Source organism: Orycteropus afer, unplaced genomic scaffold, assembly GCF_000298275.1.
Source record: "Orycteropus afer afer isolate SDZICR_OR568_19922 unplaced genomic scaffold, OryAfe1.0 scaffold00129, whole genome shotgun sequence".
NCBI classification, from domain to species: Eukaryota; Metazoa; Chordata; class Mammalia; order Tubulidentata; family Orycteropodidae; genus Orycteropus; species Orycteropus afer.
In genome coordinates this window covers 6,840,208-6,866,079 of record NW_006921716.1, presented here as the reverse complement: position 1 = coordinate 6,866,079, position 25,872 = coordinate 6,840,208, and the positions used below count along the sequence as shown (strand labels likewise).

The window sequence follows — 25,872 nt, the reverse complement described above, 5'->3', positions numbered from 1 at the left end:
CAAGTGTCTTAGCCACTATGCTACCAGAGCTCCCATAATAATAACTAGTAGGTGCTAAACGTATGAAACAGATCACTGTTTCTTTATTGATTCAGAAGCAGATAAGACCAATTAAAGTTAGGCCAGTAAGGGAAGACTTCAGAGAAAAAAGGTACTTCCTGAGAACAAATCTGGAAATGAAAGAAGCCCTAGTAGCACAACAGTTAAAACACTCAGTTGCCAACTGAAAGAAAGGTGGGCACCCACCAGTGGCTCCTCGGGAGGAAAGACCTGTTGACTAGCTCCTTAATTAACTCTATGTGGATAGTTTTTACCTTGTCATACAGGGTTCACTACGAGTCAGATTTGACTCGCTGGCACACAACCACAATCTGGAAATATAGAAAGGATGTGGAAAAACAGCTTAAAAGAAAAAGGCATTCTAAAGAGATGAATACTTTTGGTTTAAATGTGTACATTTCCCTCAAATCTTTCCATCCCTTCCACTTCTTTACCACTGCTTAAAGTCAGACACTTAGCATTCGTCTCCTGGTTAGTGTATTACTGAAAAGGTTTCCCAGTTTCCAAAATAGTGCTCACTTCTCAAAATCATTTTCCACAATGTTATCAGAAAGATCTTCCTAAAACAAAATCTTATGCTGTTTCATTACTTAAAATCTTAAACGGGTCATACCACAGCTTTGAGGGAAAACTTCAAGTTCTTATTTTAGAATTTTTGTTAGCTGCTGTCACAATGGCCTCCAACTCATGGTGCCTGCATGCACAACAGAATACTGGACGTTCCTGCACCGTTCCCCATGACTAACCCTGCAGATCTGATTGCGGTGATTCATACGGTTTTCACTGGCTGACTTTAAATAGATCATCAGGCCTTTCCACTCAATGTATGCAACCTCTATTGAAACTTGTTCAGCATCACCACACACGCAAGTCTGTACTCGAGGTACACTGGCTGGAAATCGAACCATGGTCTTCCCACATGGAAGGCAGTAATTCTACCAATGAACCACAATTGCCCCATAGTTTAAAATACAAGGGCCTGATACTCAGGTTCCTGCTTGTGATTCTAACATCATCCTAGTAGTATGATTCTAAACTCTTCTTGTCTATTGACTTGAGTCCCAGAAGATATGTTTTTAAATGCCATTTTTAAAACAATTTCCCCTCTACTTCCCATTCAAGACTCATTGAAATAGTATCCTTGACTACTCTGGCTTCCAAAACTCCAAGGTAAAACAAAACCAAAAAACCCTGCTCTGGTGCATAAGCAGATACTTACTTAATAATATTTATAGTAGTAAACAAACTCTGGCATATTTATTCAACAGACTACTATACAGCAAAGGTTCTAGTGTTAAAGTTATAAAACCCAAACTCATTAAACAAACAAATCTGGTACTGAAATACTGAAAGGCCAGTAGGATTGCATGATTCTATGAAGATTGAGAGAGTACTACAAAATGGAGGTAGTGAAGAACAAAAGAGTAGGGCTTACAGGCCATGGTAAGGATTTTGACCTTCATTCTAAACGCAAGAAAAAGATTTTAAACTGGGTATTATCTCATTTGCCTTTAAAGAAAATATAATCACCCCTTTTGATATATGAATGAATTAAAGGAGAAGAGGATATGCAAGGAGGTTAGTAGGAAAGTATTGTAACAATCCAGTTTCAAGCTAATAGTGGCCTTGATTTGGTTGATGGCAATAACAATTGGAAAAAAGTGGGTGAATAGGAGAAACTTTCCTGGGTCAGAATTAGGGCATGGTAACAGAGACTAAACATGAGTAGGTGGGGGTCAGGGTAAGTTTCTAGCCTATATTAATGATACCTAGGAAAACCAGGAAGATGACCATGTTTTGGGGAAAGGAGATGTAAGTGCTCTGTTATGAATACACTGAGTCCGAAGCACCTAAGAGGTTGGTAGTACAATGTGTTTGGGGTAGAGTAGAGGGGGTGGGATAAAAGGGTAAGAGCTCTGGAGTAAAACTGCCTAGGATCAAATACCAGCTTTGTGACAGCTGTGAGGTAGGTTATTTTACTTCTCTAATGCAGTGGTTCTCAAAGTGTGCTCTCCAGACCAGAAGCATCAACATCATCTGGGAGCATGGTGAAAATGCAAATTCTCAGGCCCCATCCCAGACCTACTATATCAAACATTCTGAAGGTAGGGCCCAGCATTATGTTTCAATAAGCCCTCTAGCTGATACTTACATTCACTGCAGTTTGAGAACCACTGCTTCACTGTAAAAATGGAGAAGTTTTTTTAAAGGGCCAAGTTAAACAAACGCAAAATGTTTGGCTCTCTGTCTAGTGCTTAACAAGCACTTGAATTATAGCTTATTATTATTTTTTCATTTAAACTTCAAAGTAGAGAAATTTAATACCAAAGGTATAGCTGGCGCTTGAGCTGGAGATAAAAGTACATGAATTGTTGGAATATATACAGTAAATAAAGCTATGGAAGTGAACAGATAAGACTACTCAAAAAAGTCTTATGACCAATTAACTTAGGAATCCTAGCATTTAACGAGCTTAAAAAAGAATATAAAAGATTTTTAAAGGAAAAGAGTGTTTCAAGAAGGAAGGAGTAACCCACTAATTAATGTTGCCAAGAACTCAAAATGGACTGAAAATGTACATTATTTTCATTCAATATTGAGCACTTAAGGAGACACTAGGGATTCTAGGAAGAGTGATGCTGGGGATCAAAATATGGCAAGAAGAAAGAATAAGGGTGACCCGAGTTGTGGTGATTAGAAGATGAAGAATTAGAGCTACAATTCAGTTATTTTGAGAAATCTGGCTAGAAAAGGAGAGAGTAAAATTAGAGTAAGAGTTTGCTTTTTTAAAATTAAGAGAAACATTCAAATACTGACAGAAATTAGTCACTAAGAAAGAGAGAAGTTAAAGATGTTGAAAATATACAGCAAAGAGAAGGAATGTATTGTATACGATTGTATACAATTCTATCAATTGCATAGATTTTTGGAGAGTCAGAATCTAGAAGCTCATGTTTAGGTACTTAGGGGAGACAAAAGAGAGGGAGGTTTGAGGACAGGAACTTAAAAATATTCCAGTTTGTTGGCTTCCATTTTCTCTGTACAGTAGAATCACAGAATGTGAAGTTACCACCTAGAGACTAAGTCAGGAGATAGAGAAATACAATTTATGTTGGAAGCAGAAACAATAAATTTGTCTGCAATTTGCTTCCTTTACCTATTCCCTGAGAGCAGTGATACTGTTCAGGTAGTATTTTCCAAGTATTTATCACAATGCATGGTAAATAAAAGACTTCTAGCAAATGTTGGCTAAAATAAAGGAAGTAATTATTTTCACTTAAATGTCACCTGGTGAATGGTGTAGTCTCTAAGGCATCTGACTGCTAACCAGAAGGCTGGCAGTTCAAATCCACCAGCCACTCCTCGGAAGATGAGGCAACCTACTTCTGTAGTGATACTATCTCGGACAGCCAAGGAGGGGTGTCTCTATGAGTAGCATACGACTCGACGGCAGTAAGAGAGAGAGAGAGAGAAATGTCATCTAGGTGTAATCTCCCACTCCATAAAAACAGCATTTGTGTAACATTTCAGCTTGACAATTCTGCTCTTTCCCACTGTATTATTAAACAAAGTTTAATTTTGTTTTAAGTAACTGTATCTAAAGAATATTTCTCAGTTTGTTGGTTTATAATTGCACTAACACAATCACAGACTGAAAATAAGTGACTGAAATTTAGTGGCCTTGTTTTCCTATGAAAAGTGAAATGAATTTCAGTAATAAAAAAACTAAAATTTGAATCATTTTTTCAAACAATTTTACTAGGTTTCCCAATAACTTTTTGAAAGTCATATTCTATAGTGTACAGTCTGTTCAGAAGGTAGTTCTTATGTAATTTAGCCAAGTGAGATTGTAAATACAGGGTGTTCTACCTTAGTAACCCTCTATAGTGATTTGCTGAAAGCTTTCCCCAGTCAGTTCATGAAATAGTCGTTTCTTATCTCCTACCCTACCCCCTAAAGTCTTAGAATTTGTGATGTTGTAATTTTTAATCCTATATAGAAACAAGTACAGAATTAAATTATCTTCCTTTCAAAAGGAAGGCAACAAATAGTACTTAGCTCTCAAAAATAAATCTCAACAGGCCAATATTCTAGAGCTGACAACGTACTTATAGAGTATGTTTAACTTCGGAGTCAATATATATTACCTGCTGTACATTCCTAGAAATCAACCAAACCACCTAGCAATTCAATTTTGATCAGTAATGTTGATGTCAGTGGGACAGAAGCCAGCCATCTGCTGACTTAATGCAGAAATGAATTTTGCTTCATGATGACCAGAAATTCTTAGCCATCATTTTTTCCCTAAAGTAAGATTATTAAAAAAAAAAAATCATTTGCTTGTTTTCAGATATTTATGAACTTTCTATGCAAGTGTTTCATTTCCTTTAAACTTAAAAAAGGGTTAATTTTTGCAATTAACAAAAGATATTCCGAAGAGCTACTAAAACATTAACTTCTCAAAATGGCAGTTGTTATTTATGAGTGACAACAGGTATGTGTGGAAAGGATACTATTATTCAACTGAACAGCTTAATGAGATACTCTGTAGTTTCTATTTTTAAAAATACCTTTCTCTTTTTTTTTTTTTTTTTGAGTGGTCAAAAAAGCTGTCTATGCATCTAGCACTGAATTGTAAGTTCTTTAATATACATTATCTCACTTAATCTTCACTTATTAACTATGTAATAATATTCATATCCTCAACTTTACAAATAAGGAAACTAAGGCTAAGCAAGGTTAAATAACTAGATCATCATCAAAGTCAGTGGCAGAGTTCTCTCTCCTAACTGTATTACTCTGTCTCCTGACAATATATTGAGCACCTAGTCTTTCGGGCCTGGCATTTACTTGGCAAGCAATCAAAGAAAAATATTGTGTAATTTGAAATGCTGGGAATGATGGTGAAGACATAAAGTGTACTCACCCTTAAACTTACTTTGCTAGTGATAACTGATATGTTTTGCTAAATAAACAAAAATAAACCTTAGCTCCATTATGATAAATGAGCACCCACTTTGCCTTTCAGCTAATAAAACCATCTCCAAAATCTAAAGTATCAAGGTATCAGCTATCATTGCTCTTTACAGAAGTATACCTCTATCTTTAAAACAGCTCTCTTAGCTCAGGACCACATCAAGCTCAACTGGCATTAATACACAAAAACATTTTCTACATCCTACTTTGGTATTAGCGACTGGGGTCTTAAAAGCTTGAGAGCAGCCATCTAAGATAAACAACTGGTCTCTCCTCATCCAGAGCAAAGAAGAATGAAGAAAATCTAAGACATATGGAAACAGTACAAGGGACTACAGCAACCATGGGAACACCTCAGACTACACGACCCTGAGACTGGAAGAATGAGATGGTAGTACCACTGTCAACCACAAAGGGATCAAAATAGGAGATCCTGGATAAAGTGAGAGAAAAACTTGGAACAAAACTCACAATCATAAAAGACCAGGCTTATTGATCTGATAGAGACTGGTGAGCCCTGACACTATGGCCCCTAGTTATCCTTCAGGCCTGGAATTGAACTCACTAACTTAACCTCCAGCCAAACAACAGGCCTTAAAGGTGAACAATTACACCAGGGTGGTATAGTCCTTAGAAAAATCAACCATGAGAGATCAGAAGAGCAGTATTTGCACATGGAGGCAGCTAAGAGGACAGGAATGCAAAGGAAATGACACAGGGAAAGGTAACCAGAGGCAAAAGTGGGAAGAAAGCTATTGTTATATTGTGGGGACTGCAATCAATGTCATGAAACACTGTGTATGAACTGTTGAATGGAAAACAAATTTGTTCTATGAATTTTCACTCAAATCACTATAAAATAAATAGCAACCTCTCCAAATCACCTAAGTGAGTAGTCCAACAACTGCTTGTTGTTGTTGTTGCTGCTGTTAGATGCCACAGAGTCGGACCTGACTCATAGTGACCCCTCTGTGGGTTTCCTAGGTAGTATCACTACTGAAGTAGATTGCCCCATCTTCCTTCCGAGGAGTGGCTGGCGGGTTTGAACCGCCGGGCCTTCTGGTTAGCAGTCAAGTGCCCTAGGCACTATGCTACCAGAGCTCCTCCAACAATTGCTAGTAAAGGCTAAAAAAGATTGGTTAGGGAAACTCTCCCTGACCATTTGCCTCTGGTTCTCAAAATCCCAAGCATAAGACAGATGCAGACTAATCCAGATTTTAAAAAATAAAATTCCTGAAAAGAATGAGATTTGGGCAAAGACATCAAATATGGAGCTTTCAGAAACTGTACAGAAACTCTAAAGAGATTCAGTAAGATCTATTCAACTTTAATATTCGTATAAATACATACTAGCATCACATTTCTATATTCGGCAAATAAAATCAAGTCTTTCATTTTCTAAGAAACAAGTACAGATTTTCAATCCTCTTCTTTCATTGCAATTGGTCTTTTCTCTCTCAACGTAGAGTTAATTCAGTTGCCTATGTATTATAAAAAGCACCCATGACAATTCCAGTAGCAGCCTAGAGACCCAACAAATAGTTTGCCTCTATGCTTGTTGACTCAAGATTCAAGTGACTAGCACTATGTCTTTGCACTATTCCAACAAGACTGCTATCTCTGCAACAACAGTCCCTAACAACTCTCCTCAGGTTACCCACCAGTCATACTGAGAAACATTGCCCTCTATTCCCCCAAAAAATACAAATATAAACAGATTAAATTTCTACTTAAAAACTTCTCGTTTACCACTTTAAAAAGTTCTCATTGGTTTATAGTCTGTAAAATAAAATTCAAAATTCATTCCCACAGCATACAGAGCTATTCAGAGTCTGGCCCTTAATCTATCATCCCAACCTCATCTTCCCATTATACTCTCCTTATTCTTTACCTATTCTAATTTCTTGCCAATCAGTACTCTTCTCCCACTTGTAGCAAATTCCTACACAAAACAAGATCCAGCTCTAACATGACCTTCTCTGTAAAACTTTCTTAGAAATTTCACACTCACCTTGTGCTGTACTTCTTAAATAATCTTATGTTAGCATTTATTACATTGTACTGGCAGTCTTGTTTTGAGCAACTTCCAGATAAGGAACTTTTCTCCTTTTTGACTGCAACATTATCTAGTTTTTTGCTTAGCTTCTTTGGGATTAAAAAAAAAAAAGTATTACGAAGTATTTGGGAATGAACTGTGTCTCTCAAAGAGAAATGTGGGAGCCCTAACCCCTGTGCCTGTCAATATAAGCCCATTTAGAAATGGGGGTTATCTCCTGTTATGTTGATGCAGTCAGATCAGAGCAGGGTGGGATTGCAAAACCTACATAAACCTAATACACTTTTGAGCGACACTTTACAGAAAGAGCAGAACAGATGCTAAACTACACAGGGAGAAGACAGATACCATGTACAGACCCATTTACAAGAAAAGGCATGCCCAAGGATTGTGGGCAGGTACCAAAAACTAGGAGACAGGGCCAGAGATTTGGACTTTAAGCCTCCAGAATTGAGAAAATAAATGTCCTTTAAAAAGCCACCCACTTGTGGCTTTTTTGTTGTTACCACAGTACTAAGTAACTTAGAGACCAAATTTCCTCTTACATTATGAAGCAGAAAGGCACTTTGGAGTCCTGGAAAAGTAATCTTTCGTTATGTTATAACTTCTTTGGGGAGGAAAACTTTGAATGAAATTTTAAAACTTCTGTTCAGCCAGTATATTAAGGCTGTGTCAGAAACCAAAAACTCAGTGTTATAAAAGCTCTCAGAGACCGACATTTATAGGGCTTAAACAATACCCTTACTATGAATCTTCAAACTATATGCCATACAAGTATGACATTACTTAACAGACAGAAAGTCACAAAAATGCCCTTATAACTGATATACATAGGCTTCTTCAGCTCCCAGCTTTAGTCTGGATAAAGCCTCTATTCCTCAGAGATTAACTTATAAGTAATCTTTTGGGTTGAATAAAGCAGACAGGCGAAAGGAAGGAAAGAATATTCCTACTATTATACTATACAGTTGCCATTATTACCCTTTTAAAATTAACTATTGAAGATTAGTGGACATTTCTTTTAAAAATCAGTACCAGGTCTTCAAACTACCATTTCTACCCGTTTGCCACTTTCTAAAGAAAATAATTTAACATTTTGACTTATAGTACATTCATCATAATATAGTCCACCAAAAGGATGCCTGAAAGGTATTGAATAAAGTCTGAAATCCTGTGAGAGGAAAACAAACTAATCCAGGTCCATAAATTTGTTATCTGAAATCTTTAGGGTAACAAAACACAGTAACTATTCACATTTAAGGAAATAAGTAAAAAATATATATATATATATAAATGGTTGTTTTTGCTACCAAAAGTAAAGCTTTGGGTTTTTTAGAGTTTCCTGAATTTCAGAATTAAGGGGTAGTTTTACTTCTTTACCATTAGAGAGGTTATTTGGGACACAGAAAAGCTAGTTAAGTGCCAGAACTGAGCCCAAAACCTAAGGCTCCTTTACCAAAGCCCAAGTTTCATTTTAAAAAAATAAACAAACAAACAAAAATATTTTAAACAGTTCACACTGTAAATTTATATGGTATGGTCAAGATACTTACTAGCTGAAAAATTGGTGGTTTGAACCAACTAAGAGGTATCTCCTAAGACAGGCCTGGCAAATTGCTTCTGAAAGGTCACAGGCTTGAAAACCCTATGGAGCGGCTCTACTCTCTACTAGACTACAACTAACAACAGGATTTCTTAAAGTTATCTAGTTTGAACAGTCTTTTCTCCAATAAAAATTGTTTTCTAAATAATCAAACTTCATGTTTTTTAACCAAAAAGAAAAGCACGCAAATTGAAAATGTAAAGCATGAACCTGATTTCAAGTTTATAAATGTTGTAAAGCTATTTTCTCATCAGAAGTCCAGGTAAGAGAAAGAAACTTTAGAGTATTTAAAATAATTGTAAAGTATGTCCTTTGATCAAGTACACTGGAATACTTATATGGCATTAAGTATAGCCTAAAGATTCATAATCATCTATATTACATAAAAGCTGTATTATCTTTTAGTAAAGATAAATATAAAAACCAATTATGCAATAATCTGCTGCATTTACCAGAAAGTGCTTTTGAGAAAATGTCCATTGTCTCAGTATCACCTACATAAAACTCCACTGGAGAAATTCCTTTAAAAAGTCTGTACCAAGAAAAGTTTTGTCATCCGGTAGGATTGGTGTATTTCCTACTTTAGGGACAATTATCTTCTTTTCTTGTTCATTGTTACTTAAAACAATAGAATGTGAAATTACATCACAGAATACTGTCATCGTTTCAAATTCTTTTCAAAATGAGATATGCACACATGCATAAATAAAATGTATGCACACATCCAGAGTATGTTTAGTTACAATGGGTGGAACTTGATAGTGTGAATGGCATAATATAAAACTCTAGACTCAGAACATCATGTTTTCATCTCAGTGCTTCAAATGATCAAAACAGGATTAACACCTAAAGTGTCTGATTAAATGCAACAAACAATGTATGTGAAAGCAAAAGCAATTTAGGCATTAGCTATTTATATTTCTGCAATTTAATTTTTAATCTCAGATTTTTACATACTCTATTTAGCTAAAATTTATGTTTTCTGGTTGCAAATCAGCAAGGCAAGGATTACAGGTTTTTATATCAGAACTTAATTAATGACACCTTCCCCCTCTATTTGATTACCCAATGTTTTAGTTTTTGCTGACAGTTTTAATTATCCCACAAAACTCAATGAAACAGTAATAGGACACAAATTCCTAACCATTCCTGAATTCTATTTTCAAGTATTCTCCTATATCAAGTAGTATTTGAAACAATTCCCAGCAGTGAATCAAAAAATACATACACTAGCTTCTTTTTAAGATTAAAAAATATTGTTTGAATAAAATCCTAATAGTGTAGGTTATATTTCAATATATTACAATGTATTTTCATGAGGCATCCTAACACCAACTTCAACAAGAAGCAAGAAAACATTTTAGAGTTATGGTTTACAAATTGTGGGCTTTAAGACCCCGGGGACGTTCAAACTTCTTACACGAGATCACAAATTCAAGTATGCCAATCACGGCTTGTAGACAGAATGAGCATCACTACAACTTTTCAGATGTTTAGAACTGTAAATTCATTTGGAAGCATTTTGTTTCACTGGAAAGTTTTTTGATTTTTTTTAATATTGTCTCAGTAAATAGAAATTAAATTAAAGCATAATCAATAATGTGGGGAGTTCATAAAAGTATTCTGAAGACAAAACACTCATTTTTTGAAAAATCGGGATCTACTAGTTTAGATGTTAACTGCAAGGGAAGTCTTTATCCATAGTAAACTATGTACTCTATGGGACAGAACTTGCCTGTAGAGTTGTATTCAATTCTGTGCACCAAAATCTCAGGGTGAAACAAATTACAATATGTGTACGACTGTAAAAGAGATGGTAAGAACATTTAGACTTCACAAGGTGGAAAAGCATTTAGCCTAGAAAAGGGGAATTTAGGGAGAACTTTTTAAATGTAAGTACTTGAAGAATTAACAGGTAGATTAGAGGGATCAGAGGTCAAACTCACATTGTATTACTTAAAATGGCAGAATTCAGACATGTCAGAGAAGTAAATTTTGGCTTAATTATTAAAAAAAAACCACCCAAACTCACTGCCATCGAGTCGATTCCAACTCACAGTGAACCCCATTTGGCTATACATCATCATGGAAGTAGACTGCCCTATCTTCCTTCCACGGAGCGTCTGGTGGGTTTGAACCACTGAGCTGCTAGTCAGCAGCCAAATGCCTTATCTACTATAATACCAGAGCTCCTTGGCTTAATATAAAGTAAGTTCTAAATATTCAAAGTCACCCTACAATAGAATAGGTTACTTTAGAAAACATTCTGTGCAAGTATCCCAACAAAAGTCAAGCTAATTAACTGGCTTAACATAGTATACAAAAACTGCTCTACATCCTACTTTAGTGAGTAGCAACTGGGGTCTTAACAACTTGCAAGCAGCCATCTGGATGCAACAAAGAGTCTCTCCTTGTCCAGAGCGAAGAATGAGGAAAACCAAAGATGCATAGAAACAATTAGGCCAAAGGACTAGTGGATCATGTGAACCTCAGCCTGTATGACTATCGGCCTGGAAGAACTAGATGGTGCCTGGCTACCATGGTTAACCTTGATCAGTGGGATCAGTGAAAGGGATCAGTGTAGGAGATCCTAGATAGAGTGGGAAAACAAAGTCAAACAAAACTCAAAAAAGACCAGGTTTACTGGTCTGGTAAGAGCCTGGTGAGACCCCCAAGACCATGGCCCCTAGTTGCTATTCAGGTTCCGAACTGAACTCACTCCCACTGCTTCCAACCAAACAACTGGCATATAGGGTGAATATTTACATCAGGAAGATAAGATACACTGCTTAGAAAAGGAGTGTATCTCATGAGAGAAAAGAAGGGCAGTATTTGCACGGGGAGACAGCGCAGGAGGCAGGAATACACAGGGAAAAAGGACACAGGGAAGAAGTAACTACAGGAAAGAAGTCAAACAAAGCTGTTATATTGTGGTGAATTGCAGTCAATGTGTATGAACTCATGTAGGGAAAATGAATTTTCTCTGTAAACTTTCACCCAAATCACAATTAAAAAACAAAAAAATCAAGCTAAGGTTGTAAGGGAAAAAGAAATGTGTGTGTGCACAAAAACTAAATAAGCTCAACAGCCTTTCCTACCTTTAAGGGGGATTGAGATGACCCTGATAGTTCTTGTGCTTTCATGTTTACCGTTTAATTTTCACAATAATCCTGTGTCATATTTAAAGATTAAGGAAACTGAGGGGGAAAAGAAAAAAAAAACAAATTCACTGCCATCTAGCAGGATCCGACCCACAGCAACCCCCTTTGGGTTTCCAAGGCGGTATCACTACAGAAGTAGATCGCCAAACTTCCTTCGGAGGATGGCTGGTGGGTTTGAACCACCAGCCTTCTGGTCAGCAGTCAAATGCTTTAGGCACTATACCACCAGAGCTCCCAAGGAAACTGAGGGAAAGAGTTAATCTTAACTTAATCATGGTCACATAGTGGTAAGTGGCAGAGTTGGTTTTAAATCCTTATTTCCAACTCAATGTGGGTTCTTTCGTGTATCAGTGGATCTCAACGTTGAGTCACAGTAGAATTATCTTAGGGCTTTTGAAAATTCAAGCACAATTAATCTAAGCCCTTAGTGGAAGAACTCTTCAAGTGTCCAACTGATTCCAACGTGCAGCAATGGTTAAGACCCACTGCTCCATAACGAGGGTTAGCAATAAAGTTTTATTGGAACACATTCACATTCACCTGTTTACATATCATCCATGGCTGCTTTCACAATCCAATGAGAGCTGAAAAGCTGACTAACAAACAGTAATAATGTGTTACATCCTGCTTGATATCAGGAAACTTCCTAACCACTGTGCTCATAAGATCCATTTTTCTGCCACCGAATGAGGTTGGTTTTGGAGGCACTGAAAAGTTGCAAAAAGTTTTTAATAGTGGGAACACAGCATATCACTGATAACCCACTGCCGTCGAGTCGAATTCAACTCATAGTGGCCCCTCCTTGGGTTACTGAGACAGTATCGCTACGGAAGTAGACTGCCTAACTTTCCTTCTGAAGAGTGGCTGATGAGTTTGAACCGTCACCCTTTTTCTGGTTAGCAGTCAAATGCCTCAGGCACTACACCACCAGAGCTCCCCCATCACTGATACAACTACCAATCTATGAATTAAGCAAGTTTCATCATAAATGAAAGCAATACCAATTATGTAAGAATACAATTCTTTTTCTAAAACATAAAAATTGAAAATATGTTAGATAATCCACAATCACTATAAGAAGGGCCTAGTCCATCAGTACAGCCACAGCTAGGGGTGTTTGCTAAGGTAATTACCACTAATAATGTATTTTTAAAAGTATATATTGTGGTGGAGATGTTAATGGGTTTTTTTTTTCCTTTGAATTACTCCAATTACATGTGCCATTTATTTTAAGAATGGGGTTAGCTCTGATTAGTTTTGCCAATCAAATACTAACCATAAGATCATCTTATTCCTTAAAGGAAAAATGTAAATCTGTCTGTAAATATACATATTCAAAAACTATAAATTTGCCATTATACTGTGAACAGTATCAATCCATACAGCAGAAAGAATTTTGAGATTTTGAAAACTCCTTCAAGGTCTTCTATGTTAGTAATTAAGCAACATACTACCAAGAAGCTCTATCTACTCCAAATGCTTTAAAGAAACTGCCATAAGGATTTTATTATTAAAAACTTGGTAAGTTTAAGAACGTATGCAAAATGTCAGCAAAGGAGAGTCCATCATACTCATACGCTGATTTTCAAGTAAGTATGTTATTGCCAGTAAAGCCAAAGGAATCATTTCATAAGATCACTAAGGCTTTTTGCCCTATGGAGACTAAAATCAATGTTTCCTTTAAACAGGAAGTACCGCATCCCCATCATGTGAAATCAGACAATGAATACTTATAGTCTTTTGGGGCAAAACAAGCATTAAATCATCTATGACAGTGGTGGACAAGCCTGGGGTATACATAGGAAACCTCAAACCACTGAGCTGCTTTTTCAAATAATATAAAATTAGGCACAGATTAAACTAAAGGTAAAGGAAGCTCAAAAATCCAATCTTTCTACATATACTCTTCAACAATGGTCTTCCAACTCACTGTAAAAAATATCCACATACCACAAACGTGTTACACTAAGATTTGTACATAGAAATTCCTTAGAAGATATATTGTTAAGTCTCAGAGGGGAGGGCTCTCTCTCATCTATTAATGCAAATGAGACTGAAAATAAAGAGTGACAGTAGGACAAACTTAAAATAACCCAGCTTCTGCAACATTTCTGTTGAAAAAGACAGCAGCAGCTCTAAATATATTAGAATAATCCCATTATAATTTGCAAAATTATAAAACACTGAAAAATGTTCAAACAGGAAAAACTGAGAGTAAAGAATATTACCTAGGCATTAAAAACTTCTAAACTGACATGAACTGATTGTGTAACCTATTACAAACTAAAGAGTTTATCCAAAGGAAAAAAAAAAGCAAAGTTAAAGAACAGTACATGCAGTAGAGTCCATTCCATACAGCAACATATGCAACATCTGGATATTATATTAACATATCCTTTGGAAAACCCACTACCATATGTCTAGAGAAAAATCAAACACACCAACAACATTACATGCTTATTTGCTTGAGTCTACCATTTCTTCTATTGTAAATATGCAAATTTAGCACGGTATGTATTACTTTTATAATTTTTTATGAAATAATGAAAAAAAATCAATTTAAAATATACTTAAAAATATATTTTAACATGATATCCAATGAGACTTAGAATGAAGCAGCTTCAAAATTAAGGTAGCTTTGTATATACAATATTTACCTGGTTCTTCCTTGATGAACGACAGATCTTCTTCTGGATAGGCAACAGGTGGCTGCATCACTGAGCAATCGTCTAAATTTGTTTCATTATTAGGTGGTACATTATAAATAAATCGCTTTGCAGTTTGGTTTTTCCTCCTTGTTTTGCCAGTCTCTTGAATACCCTGGGAGCCCATATCATTCCAAATAAACACTTTTGTTTGACCTTGAGATTCATTTTCAGCCAATTCAGGAGAACCATCCTGGACCCAATTACTGTCATTCATTTGGTAGTTATCTATTTGGCCCTCGTCGACATTACAACCATCATTTTCAATTTTCACATTACTTGCCAAGTTGGTGAGATTCCGTGTAGCCCAAAAGCTGGCAATTTTTTGATCCCGTGATGAAGACAGACCATCTCTATTAATTGGCTTTCTATTATTATAGTCCACAACTACAGACTCCGGAGCTTCCGATTTAATGCTTATATTTAAGGCATCTTTAATGAAATTTCGACAAGTTTGAACAACTTCACTCATCTGAAGATAGCTGGCCACTGTCATCACTTCAATGGCATTTTGGCTTGTGAGCACCAGGTTACCAGAATACAAGAAGTCCAAGATGACTGAAAAACCTTGAACTGCAGCAATATCTAAATGGGTAGTATTGTTTTGGTTAGGGCTTTCTTTGTTTGAAAAGCAATACAAAGTCTTAAAGAAACGGCTGCCTGCAACCAGGATGTTCTTATGAGCTTTAAAGATTTTTCCACTCACCACAATGCTGACATCACAAAGAATACCTTTCTTTCTCTGTTCATTTAGTTGTCGAAGTAGTTGATAGCAATAAGAGTTCTCATTTGGCCTACTATTAAAGTCACAGTACCCCTCCTCTGATGGTATTTCTGACTCCTGTAATTGGATGGAAAACATCAACATTAAATTTTATTTACCTTTTAAAGTCCTTAAACCAAGGAAAGTATCATCATCATCATTTTTAAAAAAGGAATAATCAGATACACTAATTTAAAATCCACTGCCAATTAGTCAACTCTGACTCATAGCAATCCTATAGAGTAGCCCCACAGGGTTTCTAAGGTTGTAATCTTTACGGATGTAGAATGTCACATATTTCTCCCACCGATGCAGACTGTGACATCTCTCCTACGGAATGGGTGGTGAGTTTGAACCACTGACCTTTCAGTTCACAACCAATCACTTTAACTACTGTGCCACCAGGGCTTCTTTATTAATTTGTTAGTATTCATTATACACTTTGAGACCAAACTGTTTATCATTACAAATATTGAGAGGGACAGAATGAACAGCTCAGAATGGTACAACTCATTGCTAGTAGAAGAAAAAAAAAGCAAACAGATTAAAGATCAGCAGGATTTCATTTAAAGATCATCATACTGCTAGTCAAGGATAGTGACTAAGAATTATGTAAAATTAAAATAGCAATTACTTTCTAAATAATTAAAACTCATCTGTAGGAATCAACTTAGTTGTCCTTATCTCCTTAGGTGATGGGAATGCGTCCACCTCCTCTCTGAAACTACCAAGTTACAATATGCTGGGCACTATTTAACTAGAGATAAACTAAGGTAAGACTCTAATGGGAAAATTTGTTTCAACTACAGGAATAATCAGCAATTTAAGTTAGCAGTCATTCTAATACGATCAGAATTTTCCATAACATGGTTAGTAAGGATTCCAGGTGAAATCAAGGCAAACCTAAGTGGGAACTGAGTTTCAATATCCTCTAGTATCACACTCTATTTGGTTATTCTTTAAAATATCATCTTTAGAAAGACAATTTCAATAGTGAAGTAAAAGACACTGCAAAACAACCTTCTATCTGAATGTTGATTAGATAGCTGAGGAGTCATCATGGTGTCCCAAACTTTCATTACCAACAGAAATTCTCAATCAACCTTCAAAATGCCTCATCTCTTTAGAGTCATAAATATTCTTAAACTCAAAATTCTTAATGTTTATAAATTTTCCCTCTTACCAAAATCTTACAAGTTTTCACTGTAGTTGCCTTTAGCATCACTGAAGTTAAGGTAATTTCCTATAAAATAATTAAGGCTGTGTTATGTAATAGCAAGAACAAAGGAATACAATCTACGCGTCAGAATGCTGTCTACAGCAGTCATTCACCGTGTGTTCCTGGACAAGTCATCATCCGTGAGCCTTCTCCTTAAATTACACAGCTATATTACAAAGTTAGTCTATAATTAAGAACATTCTGACTTTCCTCATACAGTGACTAGGTGGGTAAGCTCCCAATGGCAGAGATGTGGATTTCTGACACCTTTAATAGTGCCTGGCACACTCTTGATTAACTTCTTTAAGTAACTGACATGATATCATTCTCCAAAATGAAAAATAGCTTAAGCAAGTACAGCAGAAAATATGAATGAAAAGGCTGACTCTTTTAAGTATTAACAATTTTTATATTTTGTCATAAAACATCAATTTAAACACAGGCCGTGTCTAAGGTATGTACTAGGTTGTAAACATGCTGGGAGAATTGATATGCTTGAAGAGAAGAGAGGAAGAGGGAATTAGGAAAAAACTGGTTAAGGTACTAAGACAAGTTGTTGGAATTGCAAAAGAATTCTCATTCTCATAGGAACAATATTCTATCTAAATGGTTGTGAGATTCCTAAACAATCACAAAACTCCACTTCATAGGTATGGCTTAAATGATTAAAAAAAAAAAATTAGCTTTAGTCGTTACTCCTGGTCATAGGAGGCCATAACAACAACCTGGATTCTCTGAAACTCACACCAGGTCACATGGTCCAATTAGGAATTTCTGTGTTGCTTCTAGGTATGAGAAATCAACTGAAAGAACCAAAATACTGAAATTCACAGGAATAATGGAACAGCATCTCAAAATAGGATGTTAAAAAACTGATAAAGCAAAACATTTACGCACTGATCAAAATTTGGCAGCACCTTCATGAATGTTTCTGGAAGTATTGAATTAGCTATTTACAAATCAAGAACTGTCAAAAGTTTATATATCAAGCAGTTCAAAACATTTTAAGGAGGTGACTGTCTAACTGTAGCAATCATTCTAGACTATGTTCATTGTTATCTGCATTCTTTGAGCAGTCCCAATTTCCAAAATTCTTTGTCATCATCAGACCCAATGTCCTAATTTTTAAAAACAGCTTACAGAGAATAGTCACCAGAATATTTACCCACTTTGACAAAAACTATAAAAACCAAACACAACTACTTAATCACTCTTTCTCATAACTATTGTAACGGAACAGTAATGCCCATTTTTATAAGCAACACCAACAATTCCTTTTTCACAACTGATTAGCACACTATGCCATGTGTTTGTAGCAGATATTAAATACACCCTTCAAAATGAACCATTTAAGTCAAGAGTATGTGTACTCTCCAAAGATAATAGAGTATTATTTGAGGATTTGTATAAAACAGAACTAACTACGTACATAGCACTAAAATAGTAATTATTTCTCAAACAAAAACATGACAAAATCCTTAGTACTAGAGAAAAAAATCTGTAAGTAGGTCCCCAAGAGAACCTAAGGGATCAAGAACTCAAGAACTTTGATTCTTTCTAACATTATGAATAACTCTACTCTTACTGTAATGGTAACATTAAGTATTACTGGTAAGTAAAGGTATAGTGGTAAAGAGGTTTAAATATTTCCACAACTGGTCCAGTGCCAAAGGCATCTGACTGCTAACCAGAAGGATGGCAGTTCAAACCCACCAGCCAGTCCCAGGAAGGAAGACTGGGCAATCTATTTCCGTAGAGATACCACCTTGGAAACCCAAGGAGGGGTTGCTAATGAGTCAAAACTGACTCGATGGCAGTGAGTTTTGTTTTGGTTTTTGGCCTTTTCAAATGTAGGACAATGTTTTCTATCCCCTCTTTCCCAAAAAGGAAGACACAACTCAGATATTAGTTTAAATTGGCTAGGCAAGAAAATGATTTTTAGGTTTTTTTGGGGGGTGGGGGTGGGGAATAAACATACTCGTTATATATCTGAGATTCTATAAACTATGAAAAGCCTTGAATTTTTTTTAACCAGGATGATACTAATAAGGAAAATTTTAATTGTAGATATGGAGAGACCTTACAATTCAACAAGTCTAATTTTTATACAAGTTAGAAAGGTGCTCATTTAGTTAAAATTCTCATACCATTATTATCTTCCTATTTACTTACAGAAATAACTTTTAAGAAAGTTAGTATTTTACTCACAGTGAAAAAGCTCCTCAACGCTTGAAAAACCTTGACTTCACTCACTAATTTAAAAAGCATGAAATTGAATACTTACTTTGACCAGACTCCACACTGGGGACCAAAATGAATAAGCATAGTCCCTAAATCAAAGTTATGGCTGGTGGGGAAGACTTTTACTATAAATAAGGTTGTTAGAAAAGCAGAGAGGTGGTGTACCTAAACCTAGTTTTGTGTGTGTGTGTGTGTGTGTGTGTGTGTGTGTGTGTTTTCCCCTGGGGGGGTGGAATGTGAGGGAAATGCTATTTGAACAAAGAGCTTTGAAGGATCCAAGATGGGTGGTAGGAGGATGAGTATTCTGAGAAAAGACGGAAACAAAAGAACTAAGATGGTTGGAGCACTGTAAGAGTTCTAGATTTATAAATGAACTTCACAGTGATCCAAAAAATTCTATGAAATGTAAATATGCACTTATGCATGTAATTCTGAGATAAATGTCTATCACTTTCACATCAAGTTATCAAGAGATGTGAATTCCCCCAAAGATTAAGAACCACTGCTATCGGTATCTTATAGAGCTACAGAAGTTAAGAGTAATCTGACTGGGTTAGCAGACCGAAAAGTTGGCTGTGGTAGCAATGTAGAGAACTAATATCAGGGGGCTAAGACTGGAGGTCATACCTGTAAGAAACAAGAGCCTTTTCTAGGAAAGAGAAGATGGTAATGGGGGTAAATGGGTAAAAGCTTGGAAAATATCTGCAAAGTAAAATCAACAGAATTTGGTGATTAACAAACTGTGGGAGGGAGGAAAGAGGAAAGAATCATGGAAGTCTTCAGGGTTCTACCATGGTGAACTAGATAACACCACCAACTTGTAGTGAATAGAAGACCACCCAGTCAGTTCACCCTTCTGAGGGTCAGAGTAGGAGAGAAGGTAACTTCAGTTTTAAGTGATACAAACTTCAAATAGCTCAGGTGCAGTCAACCCATGGAACATAACAAAATGCTAGTTTACTTTCCTACTCAGAACTAGTCCTTCCTCAAATGAAACAGCAGGAAAAAAACACATTTACAACACAAATATCAAAGTATGAAATAGTAAGAACACTTGAAAACATTAAAATCTCTACTATTTTCAGCATCAACTCACTGGAAAAATATATTAAAAGGATAAAAATATTCATTTCCATTTCCAAATTCAAAACTGTAAATTTAGAAAATATCAAATTATAGAATATGAGGACAAACAAAGCTACAGCCAATGTAACGCCAAATAAACACCTAGCAGTGGTATTGAAGAATTACCAAACAGGTGGTAGAGAAAGAAAGTCCCTTTTCTCCTTTGTAGTTTCCTAATCATCTCTATGATCTCCTTAAGTGATAGTATCCTCTCTTGCAGTATAAATACTATGACCAGAAAACCTAATTCTATAGATCTAGGGTGGAAATCTTCAGATGATTACAGTATCCAGCCAACTTATCAAAGATTTGCTTGCTCTCCTCAAAAACAAAATCCATATACACCCTAAAGGCAGGTATCACTAAACAGCATTAAATACGCATTTGATCATGATCCTCCTCTGCTTAAAACTGCTAAATAGTTGCCCCTTTGTAAACAGAATAAAATGCAATCTTTCTACCATTATAATAGATCCTTATGACCTGGTATATATCTACCAATTCATACTCGATTTATCTTGCTCAGCAACTTAACTATCAGTTTCTCTCATACACATCAAGCTACCTTTTTCATTTTACTGATAACTGCTGTCAACTGAATATCCTTTTCTTCACAGTCAACACCTATTTTTCTAATAAAATTTAAGTTCCAGAGCCAGTTCTATGAGCTTCTCCTAATGTTCTCAGGTAGAATTGATCACTCTCATCCTTCAATGTCTCCACAATACCCTGAAATATTCCTAACATAGTGCTTGTGTTATTTAATTGCCATGTCTGTTTCTCCTTATGAGACTACAAGCTTGTTGAGGGCAGAAAAAATGTTTTATTTATAGGTCTTTATTTCCAGGGTCTTGCATTTACCTTATTTAAGAGCAGAACACATACCACCAAAAATCGGAAAAGCACAAGGAAAGACTCAGTTCTTACTAAATCAAACACAATGATTAAAGATTAAATGTTGAGCTGATATTAAATAATAACAAAATGTTAACTTCATGGGTCACACAGGCTCATCTTTGTTTCATATAAATTCCTCCAACTTCATGAAAGGTCTTTCAAACTTTCTTCCTTATTTGTTAAAAGCAAAAACAACAACAAACATGTTGGGCCTTATTTTTGCCAAACACAGGCAGAACCAGCCTTGCCTTCTCTGCTCCAAATGCTGGCATTAGCATATTCCTCAATCAGATTGCTGGTGTGAATTCAGTATTTACCTTCTGGAAAAGTAACTTAGAGAACACACTCATGGGCATGTCTCAGGCTTAGAAAACTGCTGACTTGACAGAACGTATAACTTAGACTATGAAAATTTCAGAACTGGGTAAGGTGTTAATCACTGTTACTAAAAGCACTTTTAAAGTCTTCTGGGCCAAATGGTCAAATCCTGAATGAGCTAATCACTGAATGGCACTCTGGGAGATAGTTATTATTGAAAATAAAAACTATGTCTTATCACTCACAGCCTTATAAAGAATACAAGGATAGCTATAAAATATAAAACTCAGAACACAGACTCAGCATAGCCTATTTAAAAAGACTTTGCCCATGCATTTAACAATCAAGTCCAAGTAACAGAAGAGTATCAAACCATCAAAGGATTACTGATAAAGAACATTTCTTAAAGAAAACAAAGAAAAGCAACCCTAACATCAAAATTTGGCCTAATTGAGTCAGATCTGACTCATAGCGACCCCTCTTTGGGTTTCCGAGGTGGCTGGTGGGTTTGAACCACCAGTCTTCTGGTTAGCAGTCAAATGCCTTAGGCACTATGCCAACAGAGCCCCTTATTAGAGAACGGGCCTCTCTTTAAAAGGAAAAAAAAAAAAAAAAATCTGGAGAAAACAAAGGTTCGTGAATTATCCCTAGCCTCAAATGAATTGCTGTCTGAGGAATTCAGAACTACTATTTCAATGTTTTAAACACAGAAGAAAGCTAATGCAAGATACTCTTTGGAGAAAACAAAGGTTCGTGAATTATCCCTAGCCTCAAATGAATTGCTGTCTGAGGAATTCAGAACTATTATTTCAATGTTTTAAACACAGAAGAAAGCTAATGCAAGATACTCTTTGTGAAGCTAAGAAATATTACACACACACCAAAAAAAAAAAAAAAAAATCTCACAATGTTCAAAGAACCTGATGGCGAAAGTCTCTGAAGGTATAGACGTAAGAATTAGTCTGTTTGCTAGACTTGAGTGATTTCCTAAGAGAAAGTGTTTTTCATGCTGACAAAAGTGTTGAGTTGGACATGAGGAACCAGGCACAAAAAACACACTTTTCACAGAAAATAGATGATGATAATAAAGACCATAATTTGTGAATACATTTAGACATTATATCCTTACAGAAATCTTGTATTTTATCTGAGGAAACTAGAAATTAACTAATTTGTCTAAGGTCACACGACCTGTGACAAAGTAGAGGATTAGGGTCCAGGTTCACCTGATCTTAAGCCTAAGAATGCTCTTAACTGACTGTGTTACACTGCCTCCTACAGGTAATCAAAGGCCGAAGTACAGCAACAATAGAACAAAACTTTCACCATAGGAAGAGGACACTCCATGAACCTGTTGCTAACAGTAAAACAAAAGAGATTTCCAGGTAGTACTTGGAATCAAAAATACCAAGATACTCCTCAAACTAAGGTTAGTTAGAATGAAACTACGAAGATTACTCTAAGGGATAAGAATATAGAATGGAAGCACCCAAAATAATCCCATCAAGGGGACCAGTATTTAGCTTTAGAATGGCTAAACTGAATTATCCTGTCCAGTGAAAGAAATACCCTAAAAGAAAGGAGCTGGCTTGCAGACATAGGTGAAAATGGGAGGGGAGGATTATTTCAGAAAAAGTTTTTAAGAATGAATGCCTTGATCTAGACTTACATCCAGGGGAGGATATACCCCGCTAATAAATCTACCGTAAGATTTTCTAATTAATTCCCCTTCCTCTGTTTACAGGTTCTGGTGCTGAGCCCTGATGACACATGGTTAAGTGCTCGGTCGCAAACCGAAATGTTGGCAGTTCAAAGCCACCAGCTGCACTATGCGAGAAAGATGTGGCAGTGTGCTTCCATAAAGATTACAACCTTGGAAACCTCATGGAATATTTCTACCCCATTCTGCAATGTTACTATGAGTTAAAATTGAAGGCAGCGGTTCTTTTTTTTAAGTCTTGGTGGCTCTGTGGCTGCTAACTAAAAGGTCCCCCCAACAGAACCAACCAGCAGCACCATGGGAGAAAGATATGGCAGTCTCCTTCTGTAAAGATTTATAGCCTTGGAAATCCTGTGGGGGTACTTCTACCCTGTCCTATAGGGTTGCTATGAGGCTGAATCAATTGGATGGCAACGGATTTAAGCAGCTATCCAATTATAATGTGCATTCCCATTCAGATTTGCCTCTAGGGAGAGACTACTTTGATAGAAGTAGTAACTGGCCCACTGTAGATTAAGAAAATTCATCCTAAACGTCTTTGAAAATTTCTTCTAAACAACCAACCTATCATTATTTGGAAAGTAAGTTTTAATTTCCTAAGTCCCCTCCCACTTCAACCATCTTACTGAATAATTTCAGAAATAAATCATTAAAGACTCTGATTCCTCTTCTGTAAGATGGAAATAAAAGTAAGTCTCTTACAGAGTAAAGTAAATGTGTGTTTAACACATGAAAAGACAAGGAAATGTAAGTTCTATTTTACTCAATTGCCCAAGCTCACAAAGCTAGTAATTGCAGAAAGCTGAGACCTGAATGCAGATTTACTCCAAAACCCATTCTTTTTCCATTACAACATTCCCCATAGACTCTAGTCTTAGTTGTCACCAAGGACTTTTAAGACTTTGGACACTTTACTTAACCTTTCTGTGCCTTCCATCTTTACATGACCTCCCTTCTAGGATTTAGGCAACTAAAATCTGTGCAAAAAACGGTTGCATTGTCCGCTCGTTAAAGTAAAACCCTGTGCTTTAAAGTTAAAGCCTTAAACTTCTGACGGATTTCTATGCTAAAAGCCACTGGATGGTGCCTAATTAACTCCAATATAAATTTCCTGAATGGCAACATCACTCAATAAATAGAACACGGAAGGACTAATATCTGAGACTTGACTTTCTAAAATCAATGACTGGATACCAAAACAAAGAATGAATTCCACTCACCACCTCAGGTGATCTAAAAGCACTGATCAAGATCTACAGGGTTTGAAGAGGGTTATCAAAATCGTCAGGCTACTTACTAACTTTAGACTGGAAATGTTAAAACAAGGACTAAGAACAACTTACTTGTTTTGTAACTAAGGACTTAGGATTTTAGGTACTTTGGTAAATAAATTCTTTACCAGTTTAAATCAATTATTTGATACAAATAACTTCACATTAATCCTAAATTTAACGAACTTAATGCAAACTGCATTTATAAGCAACTTTTTGAAAATAAAAGGTCAACACAAATCTGGGTAGAAACAAACGAATAAAAACTAGAATACTTTTCTCAAAGCAAGCCTTTCTCCCCTCTTCCAAGAAGTTCAACAGAAATAAATTTCATAAAATCATTCGCAAGAGAAAGAAGTGTTATCCAAAATAGCTTCTCCTACATCTATATATTCTCTCTCATTTCACATTATCTTGACCTGATATAAAGAATTTTCTGGTTGGATGTTTCCCTGAAAGGCGTAGCGTCAAAAATTTAGGCATAGTGTTTAATTCATTCTTCAAAGAGTGGCCAGGTTTGACTTTCACCAGCACACAATTTTAAAGAGCTAGGAACATAAGGCAGCTTCTCTTTTTAAAATCACAGCTAATAAATTTTTTTTTTTTTACAGCAAAGTCAATCTTTTAGACTAATAACTTCCACCTCAGTTTCTTAAACTTTCTATGCAACCTCATGAGACAGCAAAGAAATCTGTGCCACAAAAAAAAAAAATAAGAGAAACTCTGCCCCATGATTAGAAAATTGTCATCTCCCCCACCAACCACCACACACACAAACTTTTGAAAACTTGTTCCCAGGCTTTCCAACCCCCCACGCATAACGTCCAAGCATCGCTCTCTTCGGAACCATGCCTTTACTCACGAAAACGGTTTAGCTGATAAGCCTTTCCCGAAGAAATCTGAAAAAGAGCAGGATATACTGTACCTGGGCGTTGGCTTTGTGCTCGGTAGAGACGTGGTGCCTCAGGAGCAGGGTTTTCTTGTAGTTGCGGGTCCCTCGCGAAAGCTCATCATGCCCTACTTGAGGAAGGTCCCCGCTTCCCCCGTCCTCAGGGGTCTTTTGGCACCAGCCGCAAGACATAAGGCCAGTGTCCTTGGAATACCGCAGCCAGGGAAAATCTTTGAGCCAGGAGCTCTGGAAGGAGCAGTGCAGCTTCTGCATCAGGGACTTGGGTCGCGCAAGTGGGAAGTGCTGGACAGTCTCTCCTTCACCAGCTCCCACACCGCTGCCCTCCACTTCGTCCCCGCCATCGCCGCCCGACCGCCTGCTGCTACCGCAGCTGCCGCCTTCCGCCCCGCTGCCGTCGCCCAGGCTCGCCCCCTCCTCCTCGTCTTCGGTGCTGTCGCTCAGGGACGCGCCGTCCTGCATCAACTCCTTCCCCTCCAGAGCGTCCAGCTCCAGATCCACAGCCGCCGGCCCTCGCCCATTGAAATGCCTCAGGGGCCACGCCGAGGTCTCGGGGCGGCCGCGGCTACTACCATTGTTGCCGAGACCCCCGCCGCCTCCTCGGAAGGCCAGAGTCCGACGGTTCCTTTCCGCTAGCAAAGGGCCCCCCGCGCCACCGCCGCCCAGCGAGGTGGGGCCACCCGCGTCTTGGGGGAGCAACAACTCCTTGGTTTCCTCGGCGGCAGCGGCGGCCGCCCCAGCGGAGGCCTCCAGGTCTTGGGGCTCCAGGCCCTCCAATTCCACTTCCTCGTCGGCCCCCCGCCCATTGAGCTGCTCAGGCGCTGGCTGCTGGGGCTGTCGCGGCGGGGG

The 25,872-nt window shown here is 37.1% G+C and overlaps 1 protein-coding gene across 1 annotated transcript in view; it reads right to left on the bottom strand.

The window, feature by feature from the left end:
* ZBTB10 (zinc finger and BTB domain containing 10) overlaps window positions 1–25,872 on the bottom strand; it is a 34,999-nt gene that overhangs the window by 7,969 nt on the left and 1,158 nt on the right. Inside the window, exons 3-4 of the mRNA XM_042781505.1 lie at window positions 25,042–25,857; window positions 14,515–15,403 (exon numbers count right to left, since the gene is read on the bottom strand). Of these exons, the coding sequence (XP_042637439.1) occupies window positions 14,515–15,403; window positions 25,042–25,857 (1,705 nt within the window). The remainder of the gene's footprint in view (window positions 1–14,514; window positions 15,404–25,041; window positions 25,858–25,872) is intronic.